The sequence below is a fragment of the Micropterus salmoides genome, unplaced genomic scaffold (genome assembly GCF_014851395.1).
Source record: "Micropterus salmoides isolate LMB-PRFRI ecotype aquatic unplaced genomic scaffold, ASM1485139v1 Ms_hic_scaffold_4, whole genome shotgun sequence".
Taxonomy (NCBI): domain Eukaryota; kingdom Metazoa; phylum Chordata; class Actinopteri; order Centrarchiformes; family Centrarchidae; genus Micropterus; species Micropterus salmoides.
The window spans coordinates 6,003,787-6,028,034 of NW_024043372.1; the positions used below are offsets into that span (position 1 = coordinate 6,003,787).

General features: G+C 40.3%; 1 protein-coding gene across 1 annotated transcript; it reads left to right on the top strand.

The window, feature by feature from the left end:
* Positions 1-1,524: 1,524 nt before the first annotated feature.
* Positions 1,525-19,688, top strand: rbl1 (retinoblastoma-like 1 (p107)). The gene is made up of 22 exons (XM_038696883.1): positions 1,525-1,824; positions 5,039-5,172; positions 6,354-6,557; positions 6,737-6,801; positions 7,033-7,161; positions 7,543-7,706; positions 7,876-7,940; positions 8,095-8,269; positions 9,416-9,582; positions 10,735-10,847; positions 11,687-11,790; positions 12,107-12,244; positions 12,548-12,712; positions 13,290-13,446; positions 13,535-13,762; positions 13,883-14,070; positions 14,610-14,786; positions 15,100-15,171; positions 15,507-15,594; positions 16,287-16,435; positions 16,552-16,716; positions 17,734-19,688. Exons 1-22 carry the CDS (start codon positions 1,663-1,665, stop codon positions 17,926-17,928), a joined length of 3,204 nt encoding a protein of 1,067 aa, XP_038552811.1. The 5' UTR covers positions 1,525-1,662; the 3' UTR covers positions 17,929-19,688.
* The last annotated feature ends 4,560 nt before the right edge of the window (positions 19,689-24,248 follow it).

Consider the following 24,248-nt stretch of genomic DNA (forward strand, 5'->3'; position numbering starts at 1 on the left):
AATGGCATGAATACAGAATATACCTTAGTGATGGTGGGTGAATTTAATCACATTACACAAAGTGTGCATTTGTGCATATACAGTATGTGAGAATGCACATAATAAATGATCAATCTTGCAGTTTCTTTTTTATATAGAAACTACTGCATATATAAATTGTTTAAATAACGGCAGTGCTCAGAAGCAATAAGGTCACATTATGGGTGGAGTGCTCACTGTTGCATTATGGCTGAGCACTTCCCTCTAGTGGTTGTTTTATCTATGTGCACTTCAACAAGGAACAGTGTGGAAATGCTACAGCTACTGTAATGTACTTTTACAATACTTTTATGAAGCTTCCAGAGTAGTCTTAGATTCAGGGTAACGTTAAAATAACTTCAGTCGCAAGTTTCTGCTCCATCTGAGAAAGTTTGACAAATCCAAATGCTGTTTGAGAAGACTTTCTACCCATCTACATACAGTATATAGAAATCTCACATGTGGATCAGATAGGAATTTAGATTGGGAATCCACTCTCAATAGACTAAAACCAGAAATTAAACACGGATGTTAGGGATATAATATTTTCAATTTGATCAGTTGAGAAACCCTCACAATGCAAATGATGCATGACTACATTGTACCTGCATTTTCCCTAAATAACCAAAGATTGGCGCTAGAGGAAAATTCAGGGGATGTCCACAGTCGGTAGGATTTATTTTTTAAATTTCTTTATTTTATCTGTATCTGTGATATGCAAATTAGCGCATATTTCAGAGTCAGAATCAGAAAGAGCTTTTTTTCCAAGTAGTATTTTCCAAGTACAAGGAATTTGATTTGGTGATAAGTTGCTACACACGTAGACAAACATACAGTTGACATAAATAAATGTAAAAACACATTAATATGGAATAAACACATGCAAGTTATAAAATAATAATAAAAGAAAGAACAATGTGCCAGATATTTACATGTGCATGGGTCGGTGTTGTGCTGACATTAATACAGGGGGAGAGGATTTGTATTTTTATAAATATATAAATTGACTAAATATAAAAATATAGCAGAATAACTACAAATTTGCGTTGAGGAAATACCTAATTTGCATAAGAACATAATAAAAAATAAAGTGGTCACAATTAAATAAAAAAAATACCCATCTGACTTTTCAATGTGCTGATAAATGAATTTGTGTGATATGAGAATTAATTAGCGCACACTTATTGAGTAAATACCTCATTTGCATATTAAAAAATAAATAAAATAGCTTCTATTTATGTAGACTAGACATTTAGTTTGTGAAGTTTTATTGTGATACGAGTAAAGTTCAGAGGGAAAAAAAGCCTATTTGACTGTAAGAAAGTCAACAAAAGTAAGATTATTGTTGTTTTTTTTTGCAGGTTGCTTTGTAAAGGAAGAAGAAGCACGAGAGCAGGAGGAGAAGCGCGTGGGGAAGGGGGTTGGGGCCCGACGCTTCCCTCGCGTCTGATTGGTCGACGTTCAGTAGTTTTCGCGCCAACGCGCTGCATTGTGGGGACGGTTTAGCGGAAGTCCGCCGGTCGTGGGGAAAGCTGTTGTTGTTTCGATGCGTGTAGGTGGGTGGGCGACGTGTTTTCGTGTTTAGATTTCAACTCTAGGGGGGGTTTTAAACTTGGCGGAAACTGTAACAGTAAGTTTGTACGAATGCGGGGCGAAGAGTCGTCGGATTCTGAGTCGGGGAGGATGGAGGAGAGCTCCGTCCGGAGGAGTCTGGAGACGTTGTGTCAGGAGCTGAACATGGACGAGCAAACTGCCACTGAAGCCATGGAGAACTTCACTGCCATATGGAATACATACACACTGGAGGTAAAATACAAAAGTACACACTGGAGGTAAAATACACTAGATGTAAAATACATAACGTTACACTAGAGGTAAGTAACCTCTCCTCTAACTCCTTGCAGAACTAAACTGAGTGTAGGACACAGACACTGGGTTAAAGGGCTTCAACTGAAGACTCTTTCAGATTTTTATTATTTAGATTCACCTACTTAATAACGTTTAGTCTTATATGCGGTATACTATATACACGGTAAAGTATCTAGATTGTCTGCAGCCCCCCCACCCCGAGAGCCCAACATGGTTATTTAAGATTGTTTACTTCACAGTGGTGCATTTACTTTATGTGCTTTACTTGAGTAACATTTTGTCCATTTTCTGCTATTTTATACTTCTACTCCACTAATGTTACACTTCAGAGGTGGAGTTTTATTGTCTTCATTATACTTATTTGAAAACTAGTTGCTTTGCAGATTCAGATTAATTACACAAAGTATAAATCACAAGCTAGCCTCCCTGGCAGACAGTATATAAAGTAATAACAATTAGCTCCACCTTTACTACAACGTTAAAGCGATCAATAATATAATCCAGTAATAAAATGTACTTTATTCTGAAATGGGCCATTGTACACAGTGAGTACTTTTACTTGTACCAGATTATTTCTGTACTGGTGTATTGCTACTTCTACTTAAGTACTTCTTCCACCACAGTCTTATTTTGACCGACAGCTGAAGAAACAGTCACATATTCACATTTCAATGAGAGAGAGAAAGCATCTTCTAATATAAACAATAATACACTTTCAGATAGGGCTGCAACTTATCATCATTATTGATTAATCTGTGCATTGTTTGGTCTTTAAAATGTCAGAAATGTCATAGTGGGGAAAATGGCCATAAACTCTTCCAAAGTAATGTGTTGTTTGGTCCAACTAGGAGCAGAAAACCCAAATATATTCAGTTAAAAGCAGAAAATCCTCACAGACAAGAAGTTGGAGCAGAGAATGATTGACTTTCTTGCTTAATACGGATGTAAACAATTATTAAATTAGTGTGAGAATAGTTTCCTGTCAATCATCCTAATCATCTAATTGTTTCAGATGTACTTTCAAAAGAAAGTTACACCTAATAAAATGTCCACTGAATTTATATAAGTGATATTAACTTTGACATCTAAATTCTCCCATCAGCTTCAGACATAGTGTCGATCAGGTGTTTGTGCGGCACTGTTGTTTTGGTTAACTGACATGTTGTGACAAGACAACTTGTTTGTCTGCATTCGCCCCTATGTCCAAACCTGAACCAGTGATTACTTCATTGTTATTGAACGCAGGGATTCAAGTGACTTTACAGATGTGTAATTATGACTTAGCTCCACAGTGAAGGATAAGAGGGAGAAGTAGCAGCCGCCTCGCTGGCTAAATGGCACTTAACGTCACATGCCACTTAATTTATCCACTCAGCTAACAGCTGCTTTGGTCTTATGTCATTCTACAAAGTGACATTTATCTGTTTTAATTGTCATAATTCATTAGTTACTATGTGGCAGAAGAAAAAGCTGCTTTCATTAAGAATTAATACATTTAATTTATTATGTAACTGAAGCCAATACCACTTACAGTAAGGGTTCGTGTTGCAAACAAAGTCAGATAAGATACTGGTCAGATTGCCTATTGTGTGGTGATTAAGGGGTTTTAAAAGAAGACAGTGTAGGACTGCTGATGTTTCGATTATAGATTAAGGTTCAGGCCATTTCCCTTACTGTTGATTAATTAAGCTATAAAATGTAGAAATACGACACAATCAGATTAGGGATGCACCGAAAAAATTGCTGAACAGCAAACAAGTACATTTAAATATTTCCTTTCATATGTCTTTTTTTACCATTGCATAAATTAAATAGTCAAAATGTGCATTTTACTCAGTGTTTCCCACAGGATTTGGAGAGACTATGGTGGTTGGGTCTGAGGCCCGAGAGGGTCCGGTAAAGTAAATTACATGTGTCCATTTACTTTGAATGGACACGTAATATGTTTTATACTTTATGTGAATATAATCTAATTAATCTTATTTCCATACTGTATAGACTCCTTATTTTGAAAACTGGGCAAAAACCAGACGTGTATCCTCGCACTAAATTCATCAAGTCCGACCCAATTTGATAAATAATGTTGTATGTGGTTCACGTATCGTGTAACATGAAGACTTCACAGCCTCTCTTCAGGTAGGACTCTCATACTGCAACACATGTTTTTGTAAAAAGAGAAATTGACAGGATAAAGGCGCAAACCTGCCTGTCAGCTCGCACTGGGCCATTTCAGTTACCATAAAGGCTTGAATACTTGTGCACTCCAAATGTTGGTGCGTCTAGCTTAATCGCCTTATCAGAAACGAGTGAGAGGAACACTCAAAGTGGGTCAGACCGTTTGTTGCCTTTTCTAAGAAGTCAGCCACAGATGGAGTAGATGTGCTAAAAGACAATTCTGCACAACAGTGTCTGCAAACGGTGAGTCTTTCTCGGACAGTTTAAAATGCTTCCACGCTGCAGACATGTCAACGTAATTGTTCAGTAAATTTCTTAGGCCTTTTGACGTATTAGGCCGAACACCAAAAGAGCTATTTTTGGTGACCGAACATTCGGCAATACCTAATTCAGACTGCTCGTAACTTGTCCAATCACCAGTTTAAAACCCAAACAAATTTAATTTGTAGTTGCATAAAACAGAGAAATGCAAAAAAAATACTGGCATTTAAGAAGCTGGTATAATCAGTAAATTGACTGAATGGTTTCAGCTAAAACCAAGTGAAAAATAATGTTTGTGCTCCCTGGTGTGGATGGTTGTGCGGTCTCCTAGGTTTTATAATGATCTGTTTGTTGAAGGTTTTCTGTAGCTGTCAGTCAAATGCTACAGAATTATGACTCACAGGGTCAATAGTGTCATTTTGTGTCCGTCACCAGCCTCATTAAAAATAATCAGCTTTTTCAGTCGTTAAATAAAACCTTAAAAGTAAGAGTGCAAGTGGGAACATGTAGAAACAAAACCGGTAAAATTTCAACTACACGTTATGTTGTGTTCTTGACACATTCACAGTGTTTTTGTGCATATTTTCATGATCTTGTTGATGTGCATAAGTTTGTTTGTGTGCTGGAAGTGGATAAGTGACTGGTGAGCTTTCTGTTCATGCAGAATGAAGATAACATGTAACGTTTGGGTACACGTGTTGCTGTGTTTGTGCAGGGAGAGGTGGTCCACTGGTTGGCCTGTTCGCTGTATGCAGCCTGCAGGAAGGGATCCACTCCCACAGTGGGTAAAGGCTTGATGGAAGGAAACTGTGTCTCTCTCACCAGGATCCTTCGCACGGCCAAACTCAGGTCAGTACCTCTGCAGTGCCTGACAATGTAAACACAAACATATGTAGCAGATCACAGCGTGTACCATGTAAACCTTTAAGGGATTTAGTTGGTGTTGTAACATTTAGGATCCTTCAATTCACATACGAGTATGTTAGTATTGTATTAAGAATTGCTTGGCATGTGAACATGTTCTTTAATTGAACTGAAAGTTGAAGATTTAAGTTGAGTAACTGAAGTATAACAAAAACTTTAAAAGAACTGGGTCATAAACTACAAACTAAAGCTGTATTAAAAGTACATGGAAACGGTTGTAATTACAGCTTCACTACTAAATGTTCCCCCTCTGATCTGTTAACTGATGAATTTTTCTGTCTAGCAAAAAGTGTGAGTTGAGAAAGATCACAGATAACGATTTGCATCCAGCAGGGAAGTTTTTTAAAGCACTGGCTTTATTTTCATTACATTACTTAATTTAGCTGACGCTTTTATCCAAAGCAACTTACAATTGCTATACCTGTCAGAGGTCGCACGCCTCTGGAGCAATAGAGGTTAAGTGTCTTGCTCCGGGAGACAATGGTGGGTGTCACAGTTGGGAGTTGAACCCGGGTCTGTCACAACAAAGGCATGCGTCCTATCCACTGCACCATCATCACCCCAAGTCATCCAAAGATATCAAAAGGATGACAATGTCTTAATTTTGAGTAAGTTAGTTTTTAACCATTCAATGAGAATGTTTGTGTTAGTAAAGCTGAGTAATAAATTATATATTATTTCACATTATATTCTGTTTTGAGAAATTGCAGTATATTTGGGATTTTGGGTTTATTTTATGTAGTGATTTGACTCGATGCTTTTCTGTCCCTGGTTGGAAATGCTTCACTTCAGTTACATGGCATAACAAGTTATTGACTGTCTGAGCTAAATGCCTCTAACTGACTGAGCTGCATTATTAAGGATTTAATGCATTCTGTTTGCATCATAAAATATTTTTGAGCTTTCTTAGTTTATTTTAGACCTCTGATTCACAAACATCTGGCTTTCTGTCTTTATCATGACCTTGAAGACCTCCAATTAGTTTTAAAGAATTTAAATATGTATTTCTGGAGCTACAGATACTTTGTTTATATCTTTTTTTTTTTTAGATGTAAGGCTTTGGCTTTTGTGAGTTACTTCTAAAACTTCTCTCCCCGTCCTCCCAGTCTGATCCAGTTCTTCTCTAAGATGAGGAAGTGGGCCGACATGTCCAACCTCCCGCACGACTTCAGGCTGCGCATGGAGCGACTGGAGCGAAACTTTGAGGTTTCCACTGTGATCTTCCGCAAGTTTGAGCCCATCTTCATGGACATGTTTCAGAACCCGCAGGGAGCCGAGCCGCCACGGCAGCCACGCAGCAGGAAACACAGGCACGACGCACACACTGCCATCCTTGGCAAACACAAGTGCAAAGATTTTATTCTGTCTGTCATATTGAGTTATCTTTTCTGTGATTGCTGCTTATGGAGAGACAAGCAAACACACACACACACACACTGACACCCAGCCCAGTCTAACAGGAGTGTGTGTCCTCTCTTTGGCTCTGCAGGCGACTGCCATGTCACATCAGTGATGTGTTCAAGTTCTGCTGGACTCTGTTTGTCTACACTAAAGGTACAAAGAAACAAATCCAGACCGCTGAGGAGCTACAAGCTCTGTGATGTTTTGCTGGCAGCTTTGAAAACATCTTTAAGCCTCTGCTGTAAATTGTCTATAAATTGTTAGAAAAATATTCACACAATCCTCACATGTGAGAATCTGGAACCAGTGTTCTTCATTGTAGTTGTATCTTGTTATACTGCAGATTACCTCTGTGTGATACATGACCCGTGTGTGTGTGTAAAGGTAACTTCCGTATGATCGGTGATGACCTTGTGAACTCGTACCACCTGCTGCTTTGCTGTCTGGACTTGGTGTTTGGCAACGCTCTGCTCTGCGCCAACAGGAAGGACCTCATCAACCCAACGTTCAGAGGTGAGGCTTTGACGTGTGTGTGCGTGTATAGTTGTGTTTAGAATGAATGCACAGCTCGTTATTTACTTGAATGTTACTGCAGTCTGTGTTTATTTGCTTCAAACATTCAATGTGTGTACTGATGTAATGTCATCAGTGTGTGTATACAGTGTTCCTGTCAATTTAGCTCCAGGTCCTTCTGTTTCTGTCAGATGCCTCTCCGGTTTCCTTCCATTTCTTTTATGATTTTTTTAACTCACACAGACGTGCATATGCCTCAGCTAGTTAGTTATCTCATTAAGATCAGTCGGTGCAGGCAGCATTCCTCTTTAAACGTGTTTATATACGTAGCCTATTTGTGTACTGGTGTGTTTGCTTATGCGCTTGTGTGTTTGTGTGCAGGTCTGCCTGCTCTGTACCGCATCGACAGCCACGTTTCACCGGACGAGCCTCCTCCGTGTGTGTTGGAGAGGTTATGCGAGCTACATGACGGGCTGGTGGTGGAAGCGAAAGGCATCAAACAGCACTACTTCAAACCCTACATACAGAAACTCTTCCATAGACAGGTACACACAACACACGCATATATTCATTCAGGTTTGTTTCCTGTGTCATGGCTTCCTTCCTTTCTTCCTTCCAAACTCACTTTATTCTATTCTATTCTATATAATATCCTACTTTTTATCTATCTGTCATTGTTAACAAATGTTTGTCGTAATGTCTTTTCCCAACCAGATCCTGAAAGGCAATGAGGAGCATTTGACTGAACTGATGGATCCTCAGAACTTCATTGATAACAAGTAAGCCAATCAGGGATCAGAGGTCAAGGGTCACATTGAGGGAAAATGTAAAGTTCTGTCTCCAAGTTTATGTTGCTGAATTAAAAGTTTGAACGCAAGATATTGTTGTGTTTAACTGCCCGTCTGTGTCTGTGTGTGTGTGTGTTGCGTACAGTAAGGCCATAAACAGGGAGTATGAGGAGTATGTGTTGACGGTGGGAGATTTTGATGAGCGAGTGTTCCTGGATGCCGACGCCGACGAGGAAATTGGGACTCCGAGGAAGATTGTTCAGGAACAGTCTGGCAGCCAGACGAATGCTCAGAAGCAGCTGCAACAACATGTAGAGAAGGTACACACAAACACACAAATCCACCGGTACAGAAGGTATAGACAAGCATACAAAAACTTGAAAAGACCAAAACCAACAACATGGTAGTCCGTCTCTGGATTACTGACAGGATGTCAGCTCCAAGCCCATTGGTTCCTACTGAGGATGTAAAGCTTTAAAACAGCTCGCATATCTATTTTAATTTTTTTTTGAAAAGCTCCTGAAAATGTCCACTATAGTTTTTAAACATTACTCAAACAGGAGGACAGTTGGGGACTATTTTCAGTCAAGAGTCAAAATAAACTCCAGTGTGTGTGTTCAGTGTGGCTCACTTATCTGTTACTACACACACCCAAATTCTGCTAGCTCCGTCTTTCTCAGCATATTCAAACAATGCAGCAGAGGACTGCACAGGACAGCCTCATAGCTACGTATTGCGTGAGGCTGCAGGTAAGGAACGTAGCCAAGAACAGCCATATGGAGCTGGTACTCAGAGCTAACCATCCATGAGCAGCAGCTGTCAGACTCTCAGTATCCGTGCTGGAAACACAGAGAGTCCCGATGGGCTTTGACCATCACTAGAGGCACATTTTTGTGTGTTTTTTTTAAAAAAAAGTTTCTATGTGGTAGCTAAGCTAGCATCCCGGAGAGGCTCTCTGGTGTGTTTGTGGGAGAGTTACAGGATGTAGCCAAACCTCTGCTGTTCAAGGGAAAGAATCCAGTGTGGTTGTGCTTCTACAGCCGTCAGGTATCTGGACAACAATGGAGGATTTCGGGTGAGCGGATTGCAATCGGATATCGTTTGACCACACAAAAGTACAGGTGTAAATGCACCCAAGACGCACTGAGGACAGATTGTGATCCGATTGTCCAGACCACCTCCAGAGGTGATCAGGAAAGCATTGTGCAAATGCATTGTCAATCCACATACAACAGTATGTGGGCAGAAATATGTACGGTTGCAACCCTTCATAAATAAAATCAAAAGTTTGACAGGCAATGTGTCCATACAGTGTTGTGCATGAACGCGCTTAAAGAGCGCCGATCATTTGGTGAACGGTAAACTGAACCTGTCTGTTTGTTACACACACAATGTACTTTACAGAGGCGCACAGATGGTATAAACACACGCTCACTCAGAAACAATCTCTCTCTCTCTCTGTGCAGTCCGGCTCTCTCGCTCCCTCCACCCCTCTGACGGGTCGAGTCTACCTGAAAGAGAAGGACCTGCTCGTCACGCCCGTCTCTTCAGCGACGCAGAGTGTGAGCCGGCTGCAGAGCATGGTGGCCGGGTTGAGGACGGCCCCCAGCGACCAGCTGCTGCAGACCTTCAAGTCAGTTCCCGTCTTTGTCTGTTTCCCCTGCCTGTATCTCATCTGTTTGTTTCAGTCGAGCAACGAAGAGTACGTTGGACCAGGATCGAGTAGTGCAATGCGAACAGGGAGACGGGAGTAGAGTAGATGAGATTTCCTGTAGTTTCAGACGAAAATACGTTCATTTGCTTTCTTGCCGAGAGTTGGATGCGACGATTGATAACCACTCTTACCTCTGACCGTTTGTGCGAAGCTAAAGACAGTTAGCTTAGCGCAAAGACTGGAAGCGGAGGGGAAACACCTAGTCGGGCTCTGCCCAGAGGTAAACAGATCTCCTCTAAAAATCACTAACTAACATGTTTTTAGCATCCTGTTATAGAAGTGGAGTGTTGGTTCTGTGTAAGAGATTCTGAACATTAATATAGTACTGTGTATAACTGTTTGCTTTTTAAATAATGGTGGAGTATCAGCATCCTGAGCAGAGAATGACGGCGTGTGTGTGTTGTCATCTGAGCTTCTCTGCTCTTTGATTCGATGGCCGGTCCGGCTGTGCGTGCATGTTAGTGCATGCATGCTCAACAACGGCCGTTTCTTTGCTCATGTAACACGGTGAAGGATTTACTTAAGCCAAACCAGAGTTGGTGATTGTTGGAACATGATTTAATGATTGAATGAAGTGTGTTTTATTAAAATTACTGTTTTTGTGGAGTTTGTTTTGATTGATGCTGGTGCTCTAGTGCAACATTTAGTAGTGATTGTCACTTACAGCTCCTTTTTTAAAGATTTGCTTTCTTTGGTCAAAGTTTCAGACATGACTTTGGATTCCACTTACTTGTGAAGACCAAATGATTCATTTATCAGTCATCATTTCCTCCTCAGACATAAAATTTGAATTCCAGAAATAAATGAAGGTTTGGAAGAATTTCTCAGAAGTACTTTGTCTAACATGGCTAGAACATGGCATAATCATTTAATTAAAAAAGTTTGCTTTCTACTTTTCGTTAGACACATTTTCATTGTTTAATTTGGGATTTCAGTTGCACATACTGCTTTTAAATTCTAAACATTTGAAACTACAAACACAGAACTGGTCAAAAACATTGCTTTAATTTAAAGGTGCGTTACTGTATATTTTGTGTATATAAAACCGTGTGTCCTGTGCTGTTATTTAAGGTCGTGCTCCAGAGATCCCACAGAGGCCATCCTGGCAAGAGTAAAGACGCTGGGACAAACCTTCAAAGAACATTACACCAACGACTCAGAGGACATGCCTGGCTCTCACATAGGTACACCACACGCGTGCACACAAATAAACACAACTATTTCTTGGTGGGGTATCCTCAGTTTCCTCACATTTGACATTTAAATGTTCTGTGTGTAACAACATTTTAAAACTGGATTCAAATTCCATGAAACAAACAAAATGAAGCATATTTGATAAACATTCAGGCGAGTCATTCAAAAACAATTGTCAGTCTCACCATTTTGTACCGTAACAGTGCCGATGTCTCCACCAGGAGCTGCCTCAACCAACATACGTCATGTTATAAGAGGATCTTTTCTTCCCACTGAATCCTCCAGCTGCAGTAAAAAATATCAACTAAAAAATAATATCTCCTGACTTCGACCCTGTGGCAGAGTCACTCATGTCTTCATCACCTCCCGCTTGGACTACTGCAATGGTGTCCTTTATGGAGTACCCAGCAAGGTCCACCGACAACGTAAACATACTTTATTGTTTACAAAGGGCTTGCTCTCTGTCCCCCACACCAGACTGCGGACTTTTGGGGACAGAGCCTTCAGCGTTGCAGCCCCCACCATCTGGAATTCGATCCCCACAGAGATCTGCGGTGCTCCATCTTTGGACACTTTCAAAAACCTTCTAAAAACCCACCTCTTTACCAAGGCATATAATCTAGAATGACCTCCTTTTGTTGTTTGTTGTGTGTCTGTAGTTATGTGAAAAGCATCCTTGAAAAGGCGCTATAAAAATATATATGTTGTTTTTGTTTATTATTATTTATTTATTTTCTCAGTTTGGAACCTGGGACAAAATACTGGGATCACTGATGCAGCAGAATCACCGTGGTATATAAATGAGCTTCCTTTTGCCTTTTTGTTTCAGACTTTGCAGAGAACCGGCTGAAACTTGCCGAGATCCTCTATTACAAGATCCTGGAGAACGTCTTGGTTCAGGAGACCAAACGGCTGCACGGCAAAGACATGAGTGTAAGCAGCAGCTACAGTGTCTTTCTTATCTTTATTTGTGTGACAGAACTCAAGGGTCTACTTACTAGCTTTTTCTAATTCTATTTCAACCAGATGTGGTTGAAAGCACAGGAAAAAAAGCAAGTTGACCTTTAAGTTAAGTCTAATTTGTTGCATGTGCTGCTCCCAAGAACGTCCATGTATGAGTCTTCTTGTCTATGTTACCTTCCTTTATATCATTAGACGTCTCCAGTGTTTAAGTGTTTTGTGATAATTTATCAGCTGGCGGTGTGAAGACGTCTCTTTGAGTAAGTGTGTGTGTGTGTGTGTGTGTTAGGTGCTATTGGAGCAGGACATCTTCCACTGTTCCCTGATGGCCTGTTGTCTGGAGGTCGTGTTGTTCTCCTACAGCTCCCAGAGAACCTTCCCCTGGATCATCAACATCTTCAAACTGACCCCATTCTACTTTTTCAAGGTCGGACACACTCAGAAACATATACACTTTTTTAGTATATATTTAAACACAAATAGCCAGAGATGTAATTTAACTGCTCAGATTTCACTTCGTTGATCAAGCTGAGACACCTTGTCACCTAAAGCAAACATGTGTCTGTCAGCCTCCATTTACATGTTTCCACCGGAATATTTTGCCAGTGTCTTTACGTCATGAGTGAAACTTGTATCACAATTCATAAAACATCTTCCTAAGTCATAAAATAAATAGTAAAGTTTCCCAGCTGTTTATGAATATAACTGGATTTATTGTGTGTGCGTGCAGGTCATTGAGGTGTTTATCCGCTCAGAGGAAGGCCTGTCCAGAGACATGGTGAAGCATCTGAACCTGATTGAGGAACAGGTTCTGGAGAGCAGAGCGTGGAGCACAGACTCTGCCCTGTGGAGCGCCCTGCAGGCTGCTGGGAACAAAATCCCAACAGTGGAGGAGGTCGGCAGGAAACACACACTCAGAGAGACGCGCACACTTACTTATAAACAGCTGCATGTAGATGCACACATACTAAACAAAGATTATCTCTTGAATTGCATTGAGAGTGAGAGAAAGTTATTATTTTATTGAACATTTCTCCATTAAATTCAACTTGTTTCAACTTTCTAGAATAAAATTTACACAGATATACACAAACATTGTGAAACATAACTTCCTGCACCGAACAACTTTAATTAGGACACTTTATATGAGGACAGAACGTGTAGAAGGAAATGAGGAAAAAGGTGAGAATAAGAAGGGAATTGAGATTAAAACCTATTCTTCAGGTCTGAATTGACAGAGCTCGCTCATTGAGCTCAGCCAAAAGACAGTGTCGCCCAACTTAATTGAGTTTAGGTTATCCAATGCATTTCTCCCCCTTGTAGCACTGAGCGGTTTATAGCCACAATTTACGAGTTGTATCTCTGAGCAGCAGTCGGCACAGACTTTCTTCCTCTTGTCTTTATTTCACTTTCTCGTTGTCTTAGTCGTCTCTCTCCTCTCAGCAACTATTTCCTCTCATCTCTCTTTTCAGGTAAATTTTTCCTCCAGTCTTGACACGGGTTCTGGTCCTGGTTCTGTTTCTGGTTCTACAAGCGGAGGCCAGTCCCACCTGCCTCTTGTCGCTCTCTCTCCCATCATCCACCCCCGCATCAGGGAGTTCAGATTAGGCCAGGTCAGCGCACGCAAAGGTGAGCGTTCAGGTATATGCTTTGTGTATGCAGGTTACACGTGAGCTCTGATAAACCTAAATATCTGTTTTTCCTTCACCCCTTCCAGATGTGCCTCCCTCTCCACTGTCGGTCCATGACCGGTACAGCTCCCCAGCAGCTGGCAGCGCTAAACGGCGTCTCTTCGGTGACGACCCTCCGGCCCCGACAACAGGAGTGGCCCCCAGTGGGAGTCCGTTGTCGTCACCGGCCAAGAGGTTGATGTTCGGCTCGAGCAATACCCTGAGGATCGGTACTCATAGTACCCAGACCACCGTCCTGAGTATCCCGCTGCAAGGTAGCCAATCAGCTCCTTAATTTATAGCTTATCACACGGATGCTTTCCAATGAATGCATGACATCACCTGCAACAAGATTTCTCCCAGAAAGATTTCTGACACCTGATGCATGTCTTCAGGTATGAACAACGACCGCACTATTACACTGATCCCAGTTCAGCCGTGTGACTCCTCTGGTACCGTCACCGCTCAGTTCCTGCTGACCGCCTCCCCGAGCCGGGTCACCTCCGCACCCACGACCGCTGACCCCCAGGCCGGAAGCGGTCGGCCGCGACGCACCGGATCGCTCGCTCTGTTCTTTAGGAAGGTAGGAGATACGCAATATTGACATTCAGATGGACGTCATCATCATCGTCGGCCATTTTAAAGATGTGATTTCTGTGACTTAGAAGCATGAATCGAGGGACTCAGGATAGAGGCTGTTTTTGTTCTTTGAATTTGTGATTCTGGGCTTTATTAATAAAACTGACTTGACATAAATCATCATTTGTTCAAGGAAATAAGATCGATTATGATTTCCTTTTGTCATGTTCCTGTGGAGTCTGTTCAGGAAACAAACATCAACTAATTGATTAAACAACTATTCGCTGCAGCTCCACTCCCCGACACCTGGAACTGAAAATGTTTTAATGTTTAAAAAAGTTATTTTTCCCCTTTAAAACACTTTGTCATCTTCTGTGCATGCAAAAAAATTGTTTAATTTTTCAGGACTCAGCTTTATTTGATTTTTTTCTTCGTTTCAGTAAAAACATATTTCCACATAAAGAGGGTTAGCTTCTACTTTGATCGAATATAAACACTGTGTCAGTCTTCTGACCTACTCGTCTCCCCTGTGTCTGTTTCCAGGTGTATCACCTGGCCAGCGTACGCCTGAGGGATTTGTGTGTGAAGCTGGACATCTCATCGGAGCTGCGAGGGAAGATCTGGACGTGTTTCGAACACGCTCTGGTCCACTGTACCGATCTGATGCGGGACCGACACCTCGACCAGCTGCTGCTGTGTTGCGTTTACATTATATCCAAAGTGAGAAAACTAATTTGTTCACCAAATGCTTCACATTTAATTATTAAATGGCTGTTATTGTTTCAAGGGTGGAGTTTTGCCTCACGGTAAAATACATTTCTGGCATCTTAACAAGGTTTTTAATTTCTAATTTATTTTGGAAGCATTTCTTATTTCTTAACAGTCAAATGTTCAGTGGTGGAAACAGACTCATTTAGACTATTAGAGGCAAGTTTGTGCTAGTTTTCAGTTTTAGTCGGACTTTGGATTGACGGATGTGCAATTGTAAAAAAGTTGTTGAGAAACCTGTTAACCTGTTTTTCTTTCCTTGTAGATCACCAAAGAAACTCACACCTTCCACGACATCATGAAGTGTTACCGCAGCCAACCACAGGCCAGCAGCCTTGTGAGTCTCACACGCATACACATGCTCGCTCGCACAAACGTACACACAACTATGATATAATAGGACACAACAACCGTCCATCTATAAACTACTGAAAAACGTAAAAACTGCATTTATGTAATCCTTATTATATAATAATTTCTGAGATAAAGACAAATTGTGATAAAATCATAAAATGAATAACAGTTATTAATGAATGAATTAAAATAATTACAATGCAGTTCCTGTCTCCTTAAAGCTGGCTTTAAAAAGCCCCTGTGATCATAATTTCATTGTGCAACAGTGCTTTATATGTGATTCTCTGTGCGTGTGCGTGTGTGTGTGTGTGTGTGTAGGTGTACCGCAGCGTCCTACTGTGTCGCACTTCCAGAGAGCAGGTGGCTGATGAGAACATGGAGGTGGATCCTGTTTCTGGTGGCGAATGTAAGATCACAGACACAAGTGCTTCATAAACACATTTACATTTATTCATTTAGCTGACACTTTTGTCTAAAGCAACTTACAATTGTTTTTTATGTCAGAGGTCACACACCTCTGGAGCAACTAGGGGTTAATAAACACACTGTGTGTTCTTAGATGGCGGCCTGCGGTTAAAGCCGCGGTGCGTGTTCTTCTAATGAAGCACAAGTCAGTCACAAGTTAAACACATTATGTCTACAGTTCGTATATGAGTTGAAAACAGTTTAACCAAAGCGATGTTTGTTTTAAAAACCAACACATCCTGTGTACTGAAGATCTCTTTCTTAAAGACCTCAGACCCTCAGCAGCCAAAATTATTTCAAATTTGAATCTAAATTTGAGTAGCAGAACATAATGTTTCTTATTTACTATTTCATTAATCATCAGTTAATTGCTCAGGTTCATCTTGCAACACCTCAAAGGGTTCCAGACCCGAGTCCGAGCTTTGGTCTTTAAAATTGTTAAAGATGAATTTTCATTCCATCGACTAATCAATTAATTTACTTGTCATTGCAGCTCTAAAAATGTCCGATAAAACAAAACAAGAAAGTTCAGTTTTTGATGATAGATCAGAGAAGCTGGAGCCGACAAATAGTTTGGCTGATTTTTGTTTTTTGGCAAATGACTTAAAACGGCTGATCTGTGTGTTTCATCAGCTGCGGAGAAAACTAGTCAGGTGTCAGGAGACGCAAAATCCAACCAATCGGGGGAGGAGGAACGCGGGGACCTCATCCAGTTCTACAACAGTGTTTTCGTCCTGAAGATGAAAAGCTTTGCGCTGCGATACGCCACCCACGATAACCGGGTACGACACTCTCACAGTTTGTCCCCGAGCAGAAAACTGGGTTCAGTATAATGAAATTAGCTCCTTATACTTAACGAGCGGTTACATAATCTGAGTGTGTGTGTTTGATTCTTCAGGCGGACGCTCCTCCTCTCTCTCCTTTCCCGTCGGTTCGGGCTCAGCCTCTGTCTCCTCGTCGAGTTTCTCAGAGACACTCGCTGTACGTTTCCCCTCACAAGAACTCTGCCAGCTGCCTCACACCAAACTCCTACACTTACAGGATCAACAGCAGCCCGTCCAAGGCAAGAACACACACACACACACACACACACACACACACACACACACGGGAGGGTTGTTGTGTTTCTGATATGCAAGATCACGGCTGCCTCTGTCCTCCTGACATTAACACAGTGTCTTCTGGAAAATTAACGTTTCGATTATTAAATTCAGCTGTGGCGCCATCGTGTGCTGGGCTGGTGAGAAATGAAAGCTGGAGTAAATGTATTTACCTCAGCTGCAGAGAGAACCAAAGGCTGTTATTAATGCAAACTCAACACTTTCTCCATGTTCACCTGCTGTCTTTCAGTGTAATTAGCATTTCTGCATTTCGGCACTAAATCTATCAGGACAACAACAGACACACTCGCTGCTCAGAGTTTCTCTTCTATAACAGAAATAGACTTCCTTTTATTGGTTGACTTTAAACGTGAAAAATCTGCAGGAAATGTTGACTGGCTAAATTGTGATCGAGAGAATCTGCAAATTAGTATTGCTGTAAAAAAGCAGAGTGGTAAGTTCTACCTTTTTATTCTATATCCTTATTTTACAGCATGGACACATCCTTTAAATGACTTGAGAGCTTCATATATGTGCCTTTGTTGTCTCAGGATGTTTTGCACTGTTAAGTTCAAATGTTTAAACCAGAATAACTCAACACTGAAAACAGATTTTAGCTATATAAGCTCTCCGATGTGTGTTTTGGTGTGCATTGGGAGAGTTCAGACATGAGATGCATACAAAACGAGTTTATACAAGAGAATAACACACGCTTCAGTTTACAAGCTGTTAAAAAGTCAGACTGACGATCATAACAGATCAACAGAATAATTATCTGCAACTATTCTGTTAAGCAATTAATCATTGAAGTTATGTATGATGGCATTTTCTTTTTCACTTCATTGACAAAGCGTTAATTGAAAAAATTATTGGCAAATGAATACGTAATGAAAATAATCAATAGTTGCAGGCCTGAGACTCACAGTAAGCTTGACTCTCTCTTCCTCTTCTGTCTCGTCTCTGTCGGCCCGTGCATGCAGGAATTATCGGACATCAACCGGATGATCCGGCAGGGCTGCGTGAGCAGGAAGAGGGCCTTCACCATGGAGGGTGACGTGATGATGTCACCAGCGTGCGACTCCCCCAGCAAGAGGGCGTGTCCAGAGAACGGCAGCAGTCCGGACGTGCTGCTGAAGCGTCTGCAGGACGTCGTGTCAGAGCGGCAGAGTCACTGATGGACGTAGAAACACGTAAAACATTAAAGTAATGAATGCATTTTCATTACAGAGCTCTTCCTCTGAAATGATGGAACTAGACAGTAAGAGTGATTTTTCATCACTGACGCTCGTTTAATTTTGACCGTTTATGTATATTATATGACCTGAGGGTCATAGAACCTGTGCAGCGAATTAATGGCATAATTCATGCTGTTTAGTTTGATCCAAAGCATCTTGTAATTCTAGTGTTGACACAACCACAAAATATTGACTTTGAGACCAGTAACAATATCTAAAATGTGATATTTTAGCCACATCAAGAATCAAATCACTGAGACACTTCACTTTTATTACCTTTTCACCTTTAACTCAGTAACTCAGGTGAACTGAAATGCAGCAGATCCGTGTTAGTGTTGCACTATTGTCCATTGCTAAACATTTTTAGCTGCTAGATGGCAGCAAGAGTAGGTTGCTCTTTAAAGAGTGCCCAAAAGTCCAAAATGCCCAAAAAGACAACCCCCTCTTTTCCAACAACTGTTGAAAAATACATTTTGCAGATAGGAAAGCTTTCAGGTCACGTCCTCAAAGCCTTTTTCTTTTGTAAAAGTGGAACATGAAATTCTTCCATTACAGCAGACTTTAAATCCCTTATTTGTGAAGCTCGGTCACATACTCGCTCTCTCATCAGACTCCCAAAGCACTCTAAATAATTTTCTCTGGCAGTTAAAATTTCTCAGACTTCAGTCTCTTCATCATGACATTCAGTGACAACCAATCCTGGCAAAGGGAGTCTGTTGGGTTAGAGGAAAACAATATAGTTATAAATAAAACAACTCCACCTTTTTAGCAAGTAAATTCCAGAAGAAGGTGTTTATATTATTACCATTATTGTATAAACCTTTATTAAATCCAGGAATTAAATGCAGGTATTTTACAGTGGTACGGATGACCTATCACACTAAGGACAAGTAAACACTCGACACTTTCAGTCCATTTGTTATTGTAAGCTTCGAGTCAGACGACCTTTATCAGGCATTTTTTAATCTAAATTTATGAAGGTTCGATTCTCTAACCTTCTAGAGGCTGTAGCTCATCATCCTTCACTTTCAGGTACCATTATTTGAACAGTCAAACCCTGAACTTGTGTATATAGTTTCCTTTAAGACATAGAAAGGAAGATGAGACAAATCAAGCTCCAATGTACATTCTCTACTATTAAACGTCTTCTAGCCCAAAATCTGCTGAGATCTCTACTCTGTAGAGATTTTATTGCTGAGGGAAAATTGAATTTTCATTCTTTTTTGATAATTAGTTTTACAGTTTCCTTTTAATCTTCCTGGTTTGTGTTTATGAACCATTTAATGTTGTAATGCTGTAATAATAGGCTTAATGCTAACAAGCGTGCTCGATTGAAGCAGCATTTGTGTACTCGAGTGTGTAGTATCTACACTTCTTTTTAAAAAAATTGAATTTAACATTTTAGAAAACAATCTATGACTTCTAAACGATTTCATGTAAACTGTTTTTGTTCATACCTGGTTTACTAAAAGCACAATAGCAAAGGTGACACTGAAAACCAGTTGTAAATGACAAGTAAGAGTGTAGATTTTGCACAGAGACAGCCAAAAAATACAATAATCGATGGAAATCTGTAAGCAGGAAAGCAGTTTGTGTCACTCTGGTGTGTTTCTCGCTTCAAGGAAATTTGTATTTTCTACAAACAGTCAAAGGTTTTGTACAATAAATTTTCTTTGAGCACTCTGTGTTCATTCATTTGACTTCTTTGTTTCATTTGTCTTCCTCGTGTAGGCACAGTTTCTTGTTAATTGTATTTTTTTTATTTTATGCTGTTTCAAAGAAAAATACTGAATCTCTTTTTATATTTATAGTTTCATTCTTAACCTTGGAAACGTGATCAAAAGCTCCAGAAAAGACCGCGCTCTGCGAGTAAATGGCCGGCGCTCTATTGAGAGTAACAATAGCAAACTCACTAACAGCGAGGATCAGTCTGTGTATGTAGAAGTTTGAAATTAAAAGCAGAATTCATTGTTCAATTTTGCGCCTAACAATGAGATTAATTGCAGTTAATGCAATTAATATTTTTAATGGTTGCCTAGCACTAATAAATATGAGTTATTAATTGTAAGTACGTATATGAACACATCGGGTCTCAGTGCTGTCAGTGGTTTGTGTTTAAAGTATGTTGTTCAGGCCTGGAAATAATAAGTAAACAAAAAGATTTTGTAGATAACGTAAACAAAACACCGGAGCTCCTTCTGAAACACTTACTGTCTGTGCCGACTCATGAAATGTAGAACTTTTTATACATAAATTATTTTCTTGAGGGCTTAAACAGCTGATTCAGGAAAATACACATTTTTTTCTTGTTTGTGAGCAGTTTTAAACCTGAATTACCTGATTTGTTTGTTGCCTACAGTTACCTTTGTACAAATCCAGCAGACACAGAGGAACAGTAACTTTATTTAAGGCCAATATTCTCCCTCTCTTAGCTCTGTTTTTGGTCTCCACCAGCTCCTCAGGGAAATATCTGGCTCTTTAACTGCTAAATGCTCCACTATGTTCACAAGCTCGTCTCTAACGGCGTCTGTCTCACATCACAAGTACTCATTCCTTCCATTGTTACTATAAAAAGATAGATTATAGCAGCTTTAAACCTTGTTACCAGAGAGATGTCTCATACGAACGCACCCTGCAGCTCAGAGGAAAGGTGTGTTCCTCTTGCTGAGGAGGAATTCCTAACACCTGCATTTCATTGAGTGTGTTTACATGCACAACAGGATCCTGGGTTGGATCATGTACGGATACGTTTGCGTTTCATAGAGCTGTCCTACCTGTAGTCTATACATGAACAGTATCCAGATGATCGACTGCCTGCGGGTGTGTCTTGAGTTTTCACCAACTCACTCACAATGTTTTGTACCAACAAAGTTAAAGTCCCTTTCTGAAGTTCTCATCTTGCTGTTGATTCCATCTGTGAGAATATAATATAAGACCACAGCCGGTTAACGTCCTGTTTGTTTACTCAAACTTACCTGAACTTCTATTAAAAACTTGGGGTTTCCTCCCTTTTTTTTTCTTGTGTGTGAGTTGAGGAACGTCGAGTTCCCGTTGGTTCTCCACCTGCTCGTTACCACGACAACACACCTCCTTCAACAGTTTCACTGAAAAATAACGCTGAGATGATTCACATGTGTAGGTGCAAAGTGATTTTCACCCGTCTGTTGATGAATATGTTATTCTGCTGTCTAGAGGTTCCCAACATGGTGTGTGGGGCCCTCCAGTTGTCTTTTTAGGGAAACTCCAGAGTAAGAGTGAAACAAGAATAAACAATATTACCATTTTGTTAAGGAAAAGTGGGATATAGTGTAAATTAGAACAAAGTTGTGTTAAATACAGGCTACTTCCATTTCTCAAAATGTGTGTTTGTGCCCAGATTAGAGCTGCCTCTCCACATTGAAACAGGTCTGTTTGCTGCTTTGGAAGAAAAAAGAAGTCAAATTTGTGCAGCGTGTGATCTGGGAAAAATAGAAAATGAGTATCATTTTTGGTTTTTTACCACCCTTTGCACTGTGAATTCTTCTCTTCCATGACATAAAGGATACAAGATACCAGGATGGACGTGACTTTCATCATCCGATAGAGACCTTCAAATCTCCAACATGTTCATTTTGTAGTACATCAACATGCTGATCTCCTTAACCTTTGACCTTTTAACACAGATCAGTTAATGCAGATTTTATTGAAAAGGCAGCATGTTTAAATATATATAAAAATGAAGATCAGTTTACTCGTCATGAGGAGTATGTAGTTGTAGTTTTTCTCAGGTTGCAACACAGAGGAGTCCAGCAAGATGCTGCCATGGCCAATCAAATACATGCAAGTGCATGTTATTGGTAGATTAGGCAGGCTTTTTCTATTGTGACAAAAAATAAAATAGTTGCCACATGTTAAGTGTTACAAACCGCTGTGCTGCATTTTGGCATCTGATACACATTTAAATGCATTAATCTGTTTCTCCTGGACTTCCTGGATCAGATTTCATGTCTCACCGCAGCCACGCTGTTATAACTCCGGGCTGTTTTCAGTCTGAATCCCCACTTAGGCTTGTTAAATCTGTCTCTTGCAGACCCGCTGACTTCATGGAATTACTATACTTACATTTGCTGGAGTACACCTTTTAATTACCACTTGCAGAAAGTAATCTACACAGCACTGTTTATGTACATCAAGTAGATTATAATTTGTGACAGAATGCCATACCGATACCAGAAAGTTTTATTGGCAGAGTCACTTTAAAAGGAATTTGCGAAGTGGTTTTGCAATATCGTCAGCAAAGTAAACTTCTGTCTAATTTAAAGCTAGAATTCAGGACTGTTAGATATAAATAAATATGTTACATTCAAGCACTCGCCAATTGAGTTCATACAATGTAGATTAACGCATTAATGCATTTCCTCCTGGAAAATCTCTGCGTATTCGCATATAACAGAGTTTTTAAATTAGGCGACCCACACAGGTTTTACAAACATGTTTTTAGTTTTAATAAGGGTTAGCTTGTATCGTAGCACATAGTTTTTTATCAGGGTTTTTTCTGTTTAATTGTCTGTGTGATGCATTTTTATGGTACTGTTTCATTTTCCTGTGATAAATACAAATCTCTTGAATATATTAGGCAAGTAAAAGAGAAATGTAGAGAATCCTGCCGCAGGTTCTCAGTAACTGAACACTCTGAGGAATGAAAATAAATCCATAATGCTTAATATCCTTGTGAATACTATATTCTTTCTCCATCCTGTTAAACTGAATACAATGGCCAGATCTAAAATTAGCCAGCAAAGTATTTAGGCCACCTCTGTAAGGAAGCAGAAAAGCCTCTCAGAGGTTCCTCTGTGCAGCGACTGACACGCCACACTTCCTCTGACCTTACATCTCCACAAGGTGAGCGCTGATAATCTGCCTGAGGCAGGGAGAAACCAATCCCAGCCACCGTGACATGAGATTATTCTACATTTCACGGGCGGCTGCCTTTTACATGGAGGGCTTCTCGAAGACAGCTGGTGTTTCCTTCGCTGAGATAGACAGGAAGCGCTGAGGCCAAGTTCAGTATCTCTCAGTCGAGTACAGGGAAGGCCCGCCTGTGGAATCGGTGGGGGATGTTTCATTTAATTCATGAGCTGTTTTCAGTTTCTAACTCTCCCATTGCCTGCTCTTCAATCTCTGTGGCCAAAAGCAAAAATGGAGGCTAAATGCATGTAAACCACTTGTCCAACAGCTAAACCTCATGTCCCAGTGTTGGTCTGATCCTGTAAACAGTCTTAGTCGTTTTATAACCTACAACACTTTGCAAAGACTATTTGTTTGTGACAGTTAACGTTTTGCTTATATTTGCAACATTTGACAAGAAATTACAAATCAAGACTTATAATTTTAGCAAATATCAGAAAAGTCACCAATTTTAATTCATTGTCACTGAGGAAAACGTTTTTCTACAGGTACATAAAAATACCAAATACATGTCTAAAACTCTTGACGTTTGTTCGGCTCTTGGACTCTTTGCTTTTCAACAACCCTTTAAAGGTTAAGGTCACTGTTGTTCAATGTTGTTTTTTTATTGTCGACAAACCACATTAAAAAAAGGAAAGCTACAACGTGTTAGTCCGTCTCTCGACACAAGTAGTCGTAGTTTTTATCAAAAAACAGGAGAAAATAGTGCATTTGTCAGGGACTATTTTCAGCAGAGGATGAATCCACATATGTTGCTGTAGTGAGTATTTGGGGGCAGCAGGACGGTGTATAGAATAGACTACAATGTGTGTGTTCATGGTGATGAATGAACATGTCACCCAGTGCAGCAGTGATGCTCACACATGTGTTTTAATGGTTTCTGGACAACAAAGGAGCTTTATGGCTCAGAGAAAGAAGATAAATGAGGTTGTGATACACACACACACACACACACACACACACTTGTTAAAAGACACATTCACTGTTGGTTTTGCTGAAGAAAAATATAGAGTGGAGTTGTTGTAGTCGTCTGTTGGTGTTCGGTTGACCAAAAACAGATAACAGGAGTGACAGTTTTCTAATAAACCTGAAAGGAACATCTTTTATGCCTACTTATATCACGTAGCTGCAGTGCATTCTGGTCTTTTGACGCCGCTATCTTCTGTGATTTCTGTGATGGATTTTTCTCCAGAACAGTGTTTTAAAAATACACGACTCTTGTTGTATTTCTCACAAAGACAAACAGCTGCAGAGATGAAGCCCATCAGCCTGTGCAGCTGAGGATTAATAGTCTGTGTGTCTGAGGATGTTTC